At 45.6% G+C, this 9865-nt stretch overlaps 1 protein-coding gene and 1 long non-coding RNA gene across 9 annotated transcripts in view; one reads left to right on the forward strand and one right to left on the reverse strand.

Moving 5' to 3' along the window:
• LOC122563239 (synaptotagmin-B) overlaps positions 1-9865 on the forward strand; it is a 640974-nt gene that overhangs the window by 608779 nt on the left and 22330 nt on the right. For all 8 annotated transcript variants that reach the window (XM_043716847.1, XM_043716850.1, XM_043716851.1 and 5 more), the window contains one exon: positions 8040-8173. In XM_043716847.1, coding sequence (XP_043572782.1) covers positions 8040-8173 — 134 coding nt within the window. The remainder of the gene's footprint in view (positions 1-8039; positions 8174-9865) is intronic.
• The window catches only part of LOC122563240, a 20693-nt gene that overhangs the window by 4592 nt on the left and 6236 nt on the right, over positions 1-9865 (reverse strand). The window contains exon 2 of the long non-coding RNA XR_006315536.1: positions 7991-8080. This is a non-coding gene — a long non-coding RNA (uncharacterized LOC122563240). The remainder of the gene's footprint in view (positions 1-7990; positions 8081-9865) is intronic.

Consider the following 9865-nt stretch of genomic DNA (forward strand, 5'->3'; position numbering starts at 1 on the left):
GGAGCCTGGACCACAGGTTCTCCGGGAGTTTGGTCCGGACCAGGCCGGCCATGTCCCTATTGTGAAGGTTGTGGCAGATCTGCATCTCCCTAAGCCTCTGCCAAAATTCAGCGTTATTGTGCCGAGGCTTAAGGGCGGGGAGCCTGTCCAGAAGTTTCATGGTGTCGCCCGGGGTCAGGGAGACGTAGGTCATCTTAAGGCGGGGGTTATGGGCAAGGGTCGTGGCCCGTCCCCTCTCCCCACCCCCGGGGGTATATTCAACTTTCACCGGGGCTGCACGGGCATAGCCCGTGCGTGATTCCCGGGGGTCCGGATTGTCCGTGAGCCCCTCTCAGTCCCAGGTGGGGGACGGCGGGGCGCTGGGCGCATCGGATAAGGTCGGTAAAACCATACGGGCAGCAAGCGCCTGGGCTTCTAGGTGCTGTGTGGCCTGCTTTTTCTTGTCTTGGACATAAAGCTGAACCTTGCCAGCAAGCCTAACGTGTGCCTGTAGCACCAGGACGCAAGCTTTCTCGTACCTATCTTTCTTTTGGCGGGCCCACCACTTGCGCTGTACATCCAGCGGGTCGCCAGCCTGAGGGAAGCATAGCCTTAATAACTCTTTTATTCTCGTCGGCTATAAAACGGGTAAGGGAACCCTCCGGCCCCCAATCTAGGTCTTCAGCTGCGCTTCCACCCATGGTAGGGGCGCAGCAGGTGTAACTTGACAGAACTAAACTAAAGTAAAGCTAGCAGGCGTGCTAAGGGATGTCGCTGGCACTAGCTTATTAATCTCCCAGTCGGGGAGCCCACTCCCTGTAAGTCGAACCCTAGCCCCGCGGGTCAACCTGGGCAGGGGTGGGGATAGTTAAAGACGGGGCGCGTGTCGATTCCTGAGCGCGCGACCCCGGGTTTCCGTGAGTCTCTCTCTCACCGCCTGATGTTCAGCGGCCGTGTGTACCCCACGAACACTGGGCGTGAACCAGAGGCCCGAGTGCAAGGGGGGGGCCGTGAACTCAGACCTAACCGTGCCTGATCCTACAGAGGCCAACACCTTGGGACCGCGAAGTCAATGGGCAGAGCACGTAACCATCGCTTGGCCCAGACGCTCCGCGTCTTGGGCTGGTTCGGAGGACTTCCCTTCTTGTAGCCCGCATAGACCTCCCAGCCTCTACCGCGTACGCAAGGAAGGCACTAAAACCGGGCTCAACGTACAATGGGGTCCCCTATCTCCCACTGCAGAGGTCAACCAGGAAGGCTTGTTTGGTCAGTTTTTAAACGGGGATCAATCTGTCGGGGTCTCGTACCTAAAGTCGTCGGTCCAAGGATAGTCCGTAGTCACAGTAGCACATTAACAATAAACGACAATAATAATAATCACGCACACATTTACTAGTGTTCCGCGACCCCAATCGCCCACTCGCGAAGGATCACTCACACACACACACACACACACACTTTTAAAGAATACTCTACCGTTACACAACTGCCGGACTCACTCTGTTCACAGGTTCAGATAACGGCTGGCAATGAAGTCCCTTGCGGGGCACTGGAAGACTTTTACGTGAGAAGTAAAAGAGTAAAGATACTCAGCCAGTGCCGTCGCAGGGATCCAGCAGCCGTCGTTATCCCAGACGAGCCCCCAATTGTTAGCGCGGATGAAATGATATCTGATCAAGCCCAGAGTGCGGTTCAACAATCTGTAACGTTTATTGATACAGTAACACCGGCGGAGACCAACCGAGGTCCGAATCTCAGGTGTTCTGCTGTTCCCGCGCGCTGCTACACATTATTTTTTGATTAGATTAGATTACTTACAGTGTGGAAACAGGCCCTTCGGCCCAACAAGTCCACACCGCCCTGCCGAGGCGCAACCCACCACTACCCCTACATTTACACCTTACCTAACACTACAGGCAATGCCGTCCCAGAAGAGTTGCAGTGTACACACAATAGGGTGCTAATTGGATTATGTAAACGGGTCCGGGTACTATCTGCTGGTCTCTCTCTGTGAGGGCTGGGGGCTAGCACCCCCTTTTGTTCCCTTGGGGTGCTGGTGTATATTAGTCTGTTTATTCCTGTCTGGTGGATGGTCCTTTGTATCAGGATGGTTCTGTATTGATGAATATGGGTGTGTTTCAGTCAGTCTCTTGATTTGATTAGGAGATGGGTTTCCATATTAATTAGCTCCGGAGTTTCGGTCTATGAGTCATGGTTAGTGTCTGGCCTAGTGTGGATTTGATCTGTCCTCTGGCTCCCATCTCCCGGTCACGTGGGCTGACCGGCAGCTGCTGAGTTCTGTGGGTTTAAGCTGCGGCTGCCGTTTAAAACACAAAATGAATTTAGTTTTACCGATGTAGGCATAGTCCCATGGCAAATGCGGGGCGGCTCTGATGCCCGCTTGCACTTCGTAGCAACTGTCTATGTTATTGGGTACACTACAGTCCAGGGAAATGAAACTAAATTCATCTCTGGTGCTATTTCATGAGTAAACAGTATGGCATCAAATGCAACTAAAAGCAGACCATCTTACTGAAGCTAGAGCTGTTCATTTGTTTTATTAATTAACTCCCTCAGGATTTCATTCTCTAAGTCAGTTTACTGTATGCAATCACATATCCCTAATTTACTCTTCACGATCCAGCCAAAACAGTTGACTAGGAATTGGCTGAGGATGAGACAGAAGGTTTTCCAGTGGCTGGCAAGAGAGCATTTCTCTCTAAAGGCAGTCAATCCCACTTTATTTGTTTCTTCCTGATGGAAATGAGTTCCACTGGACTGGACGCAAATAACTAGCCTTCAGGATAATTAACCTGGGAAAGAGCCCAAAGATCGCTACCCCAAACAACTATTTAATCAGTGCACTGACTGCAAAAAGCCACACAGCCAATCTAACTGGTAAGAAGTCAGCCCCAGTGGCTAGCTTATAACATTATCAGCTCCTGCCTATGACGCAGTGCAGCAATCACAGCCCCAGTACACCAAGCCTGCCTTACATTGATCAGCACAGCATTGCCTGGAGAAAGTGTTTGAATATCAGCTGTTGCAAAGACTACAACAATTACACAGCATCCTGAGTATATTTAATTGTAAACATACAACCTCAAAGGAAATTGTCTTTGCCAAACTGCACCTACCACAAGAGATGTGGATGCTACAATAACACAGCAATGTTCTAGAAATTTATTAATTACTTAATGGAAAAACTACCTTCGAGTTGGCCAATATACACTAAACATGGGGAAGAGGATGTATTGTTAGTCGATGGGGTTTGGCTGGTATGTGTATACTGTAGAAGTGAATTAAAGCTGAGTAGAGTACTTGGCAACATGGATTATTAACTGAAATCAGTGTTGGCATCACAATTTTAGACAATTTGCCATTGTTCTCAAATGGTAGCAATACTTAATCAGTCTAAATATTAAACACTGATTTTTGTTTTATTTACATTGGTGTATAAACAACAATGGGTCTTGAAGAGCCCCAACAAAGGACCTTTATCATGTGAGAAACAAAGCTCACTCACTTCAATAATTTCAGTCCGAGACAAGATCTGAATCAGTAGTGTCATTTATTTCACACTTGCAAGTGGGTGTGAAGTCCAGTGCCTATAAGGCAGAGGACATACACACCAAATTCAATTCATACACAATATTTATATAATTTGGATTCTTTTGTTTTACATTGCTCCTCCCCTGTTTACATCTTCCACTTCCCTAAGACTGGCCCCATTACTCCTGTTTATCTCTTGCCTTATCTGGCAACTTCATCCCCTCACAACATCTTATCTATTTGCCCATAATATCTACGATTGTTTTGCAATCACGTTTCATGCTGGCATACAATTTTAGCTAATACAAAAACAATTATATATTTCCTCCACATAGTTTCCATTCTTGTTGACTCAGCTCTTGGCTAAAACAATTACATACTGGTGTGAGTTCATTTACTTTGTATAAGTAAATGGAATTGCAGAAGTAACATTAATTTACCTATATCCCACAATCAGAAACATAATGATTGAACCCGAACTCAACAAGGTTACCATTAAAATTCATTGTTTGATCTCATGACTTGATTTCCAATCAGAAACTAAATCGCAAATATTGTTACTTGAGGAATACAAGCATAGCAAGATACTGAGAGGAACAGAGAGAGCATTTGGGTATGCATGTGCACAGACGTTTAAAGGTAACAGGACAGGTACGTAAGAGAGTTAAAATGGCATGCAGGGTCATTTCATTGAGTTAAAAAGCAGGAAGGATAGATTAGAAATGTGTAAAACAATAATTGGGTCATAACTAACACACTACGTATAGTTCTGGTCACGACATGATAGATGAGATTACACTAGATAAGATACAATTGACTTTTTTTAAGATTAGATTACTTTACACTGTGGAAACAGGCCCTTTGGCCCAATAAGTCCAAACTGACCCTCCAAAGGGCAACCCACCCAGACCAATCCCCCTACATTTACCCCTCCACCTAACACTACAGGCAATTTGAGCATGGCCAATTCACCTAACCTGCACATTTTTGGACTGTGGGAGGAAACCGGAGCACACTCACGCAGACACTGGGAGAATGTGCAAACTCCACACAGACAGTTGCCTGAGGTGGGAATTGAACCCGGATCTCTGGCGCTGTGAGGCAGCAGTGCTAACCACTGTACCACCGTGCCACCTCAAGGGATTTACAAGGGTGTGTCCAGACTGAAGAAGTTTAACGAGCGGAAAAGAATGGAGAGGCTGGATTTATTTTCTCGGCAACAAAAGATGCTGAGAGATTTAATTGAGGTGAATAAAATAATGAGGGGCTTAGAGTAGGTAGGAAATACCTACTGTTATTAGCGGAGAGGTAAAATACCAAGGGGTCTTAGATTAATAGATATGATAGAGAGCGGATGAGAAATGATTTCAGCCAGAAGGGTTTGCAAACTGCTGGCAGAATGGTGACAGAGACAGAGCTACTATAACATTCATAAAGTATTTGCAAAAGCATTGGAGATGATATATACTGCATGGCTTTGAACCAAGAACTGTAAATATTTCTACTGATCCAACACTATAGTCTGCTTTAGGATTCCCAAGATATGCTAAACTTTATATACATCTTTTGAAGGAAATGTGGAAAGAGAATAGAGTTTGCATTTCAGGTCAATGAAAGGTCTCTCTCCACAGATGACCTTTTGAGCATTTCCAGCAGTTTCTATTGCAGATTTCAAGCATCCTCAGTGTTCTGCTAAATTGGCATGCAATATTTCATTTCAGTGGAATCTTGTTTTTTTTTTAGTCACGACTGCAATATAGAAATTGCTGAAATAGTTAATCAAAGTAGTTTGAGCTGCAGCACTTCAGCTTGCAGGTTTGTTTTCTATATAAGACTAATCCTCAGCGTGACTCCAGGGATAATCCAGGGAAGAGAAGCTTGCAATCCAGCTGTTTCAACTAGAGAGTCATTCCTCACACACAGTTGAGTTCTATGCACCTCAGTGACTGTGTGGTGTTAGCTTTAAACTAGTCATTTCAAAAGCAGATGGCTAAGTCTTTAAGCCCCAGGAGTGCCTGTCATTCAAAGTTAGCAGTCAGAAGCATAGAACGTCTACAGTGTGGAAGTAGACCATTCAGCCCATTGAGTCCACATTGACCCTCCAAAGAGCATCCCACCCAGAGCCACCCCGCTACCCGATCCATGGCTAATCCACCTACCTTGCACAGTGTGGGCAATTTAGCATAGCCAAGCCACCTAACCTGCACATCTTTGGACTGTGGGAGGAAAACGGACCCCACAGAGGAAACCCGCACAGACCGTGGGGAGAATGTGCAAACTCCCCACAGACAGTCGCCCAAGGCTAGAATCAAACCCGGGTCCCTGGTGCTATGGGATAGGAGAGGTGGCCACATGCCACCATTTATTGGTGGAACAAATTTCAGGCAATTGATAAAGTGAAGAACTTTGAGAGGAACGAGCCAGAGGGTAAAGATAGAGCCCTCAAACACAAATCCAGTCAGGATGGCATGGTGGCTCTGTGGTTTGCACTGTTGCCTCACAGTTCTAGGGTCCCAGGTTCGATTCCAGCCTCGGCCAACTGTCTGTGTTTCCTCTCGCAATCCAAAGATGTGCAGGTCAGGTGAATTGGCCAGATTAAATTGCCCATAGTGTTAGGTGCATTAGGCAGAGGGAAATGGGTCTGGGTGGGTTACTCGTCGGTGTGGACTGGTTGGGCCGAAGGGCCTGTTTCCACACTGTAGGGAATCTAAACCCACCCCTCCAGATGATCACAGCTCGTGCCATGTATGTTGCTCTGGTTGTCACGCACTATCCTCAGAGGGGATATCTTTGAAAGAAACATAAGCAATGTTGAAAGAACAAATTTGAGCCGATTAACAAGTTGGGGTATTTTAGGAATAGCATGAATGAAAATGCAAGCTTTAGAAATGTATGAAATGATTATGAATGTTCCTGACAGCATAAACCAATAGAATCAAGCGACAGAAGGAGGCAATGTGTGCCAGCTCTTTGGAAGATATTTCTAATTAATCTCACTCCTTGAAAATTTCAATTACAATGCATATCGAATTTCCTTTTGAAAGTTACTATTGAAACTGCTTCCAGCAGCCTTTCAGAAAGTGTATTCCAGATCACAACTCATTGCAACATGGAATTTTCATACAATCCTGACTCCTTTTTGAGTCATATGAATAAAATGTTTCTCATATTACAATAAATGTCAACATGTTAATATATCCTGGAATTGCATTTTGAAAGCTGTTTCATTTTAGTTAGTTATTTCATTCCAATCGCCACTCCCACTTAAAACCTTCTGTAGCCCACTGTACACCACTGACAAAGTCACAGATTGCAAACTTTAACAATCTGAATCCTGAATTCGAAGCAAATGATTATTGTCATTCAGTCATGGAATGTGCATTTATTGCCTATCCTGAGATGCCCTTGAGAATGTGGTGGAGTAACCTTCTTGAGTCTGCAATCTGTGTGTTGTACAAGTGCACCCACAGTGCCATTGGGGAGGCCGTTCTGTGATTTTAAATCAGCAGCAGTGAAGGAGATAGTTCCAAACTAGGCTAGCATGTGACTTGAAGCAGAACTTGCAGGTTGTGGTGTTCCTGTGCAATTGCTGCCCTCATTCATCTGAATGTGGAGGTTGTGGCTACTGTGCATCATGTGGATAGTATATGTTCCTGCTCATGTGCACAAGTGATGCAGAACATACAGCTTTTAATTTGCTCGAGCAGTTAAATTCTCCCCATGTCTGTGTGGCTTTCCTCTGGATGCTCCACTTTCTTCTCACAGTCCAAAGATGTGCAAGTTAAGTGGATTGGCCATGCTAAATTGCCCATGGTGTTCAGGGATGTGCAGGCCAGGTGGATTGGCCATAGGAAATGCAGGGTTACAGGGATATGGGGGTAGGTCTGGGTGGAATGCTCTTCAGAGGGTTTGTTTGGACTCAATGGGCCGAATGGCCTGCTTCCACATTATAAGGATTCTATGATTCTACAGAATCTGCTTGGTTATGGTTAATGGTGACCTGAAGTTTATTGAGGCTAGGGGATGCCAGATTTCATGGAGACTTTCTCTTGTTGGAGATAACCATTGCATAGCACTTGTAAGACATGAATGTTACATGTTACTCATCAGCTCAAGCCTATATGTTGTCCCAATCCACTTCATTATCAGAGGAATTGCAAATCCAACTAACAAGGGTCCAGTCATAAATGCAAGTTTTTAACTTTGACCTTAAGTTGGAGAAGGACCATTGATGAAGCAGCTGTCAATGGTTGGGTTGAAAACATTGCCTTGAAGCATGATACACAAGAATAGATTGAGCAGACATGACCTATAGGCTAATATTGTGCTACCCAGCCTGTCATCTCTCGCAGAATTGAGATTAGGAATTGTCATATAAGGAATCAGAGAAGCAAGTGTTCATCCTATGAAACATCCCACTGTGTCATAAGACTTTGTTTCAAAGATTAATCTGCTTTACCTTCTTATTTGTGCATTGATTACTAAGCGACGGATATTATTTCTTCCAGATCCTTACGTAAAGATACATCTGCTGCAGAATGGAAAACGACTGAAGAAAAAGAAAACAACAGTTAAGAAAAACACACTGAACCCTTACTACAATGAATCATTCAGCTTTGAAATTCCATTTGAACAAATACAGGTACTGTACTAATAATTAACATTTAGCCTACTGAAAGATAGCATCTGCCATAAGGTCAACAAAACAAATACATTCTGATTGAATATCTCAAGGATGCTTTATATTCCATCAAAATAAATTGTTCAAACTTAAGTGATTTGTGGATATACACATTCCTTTTCTCACTACATCATGTTACATGACGCCACCCTTCTGTGTGGTTTGGTACAAACTATCCAATCACATTAAGTGTTTGACTATCACTCACAAGAAGACTGACCCTTCTTTCTAATGATTGCTCCTTTCAGAAAATAATGATCCAACAAATTTACTAGTAATACCAGGCTTGGTCTGGAGGAAGTGGGAGGATTCAAAGGAGAAATTGTTAAGGGCGAGGACCAGTTCAGCCAAACGAATGAGAGTGTCAGTGGAAGAGTACTGTTGGGGACATCGGGAGAGGAATAAACAGAGGGCTTGGCAGCCCTGGTCATGGCAGATGGAGGTGTAGCGGGATTGGATGTTCATGGTGCAGATGAAGCATTGGGGGCCGGGGAAACGGAAGTCTTGGAGGAGTTGGAGGGCATGGGTAGTGTCTCGAACGTATGTGGGAAGTTCCTGGACTAGGGGGATAGGACAGTATCGAGGTAGGTGGAGATGTGTTTGGTGGGGCAGGAGCATGCTGAAACAATGAGTCGGCCGGCGTGGTCAGGTTTGTGGATCTTGGGAAGGAGGTAAAATTGGGCAGTGCGGGGCTCCCGGACTACGAGGTTGGAAGCTGTGAGTGGGAGATCTCCTGAGGTGATGAGGTTCTATATGGTCTGGGAGCTGATGGTTTAGTGATGTGGGGGTGGAGTCATGGTTGAGGGGGCAGTAGGAGAAGGTGTCTTCATGTTGGCGTCTAGCTTCAGCGGTGTAGAGGTCAGTGCACCAAATGACCACTGCACCCCCTTTATCCGCTGGTTAATCCATTCAGCTACTGTTTTGCCCATCAGTCATTAGTTCCAATTCATTTGGTTGAGCTCTGGCTTTGCCCCATTTAAGTCTGCTCTTCATGATCTATGAGGTAAAAACAATGACTGCAGATGCTGGAAACCAGATTCTGGATTAGTGGTGCTGGAAGAGCACAGCAATTCAGGCAGCATCCGAGGACAGGCAAAACCGACGTTTCGGGCAAAAGCCCTTCATCAGGAATAAAGGCAGAGAGCCTGAAGCATGGAGAGATAAGCTAGAGGAGTATAAGTGGCAGATGGAGGTGGAGGTAATGGTGATAGGTCCGACAGGAGGATAGAGCGGATAGGTGGGAAAGGCAATGAACAGTTCAAGATGGTGGTGCCGAGTTGGAGGCTTTAGACTGGGATATGATGGGGCGAGGGGAAATGAGGAAACCAGTGAAATCCACGTTAATCCTGTGTGGTTACATGGTGCCAGGACGGAATATGAGTCACTGTTCTTCCAGGCGTTGGGTGGTAATGGTTTTGCGACGGAGGAGGCCCAGGACCTGTATGTCCTCGGCAGATTGGGAGGGGGAGCTGAAGTGTTCAGCTACGGGGCTGTTTGGTGCAGGTATCCCAGAGATGTTCTCTGAAACAATCTGCAAGTTGGTGTCCGGCCTTCCGATGTATAGGAGAGCACAATTGGTGCAATGGATACAGTCAATGACATTAGTGGAGGTACAGGTAAATTGCTGACCGATGTGGAAGGACGCTTTGGGAT

This window comes from Chiloscyllium plagiosum, chromosome 26 (genome assembly GCF_004010195.1).
Source record: "Chiloscyllium plagiosum isolate BGI_BamShark_2017 chromosome 26, ASM401019v2, whole genome shotgun sequence".
Lineage (NCBI taxonomy): Eukaryota > Metazoa > Chordata > Chondrichthyes > Orectolobiformes > Hemiscylliidae > Chiloscyllium > Chiloscyllium plagiosum.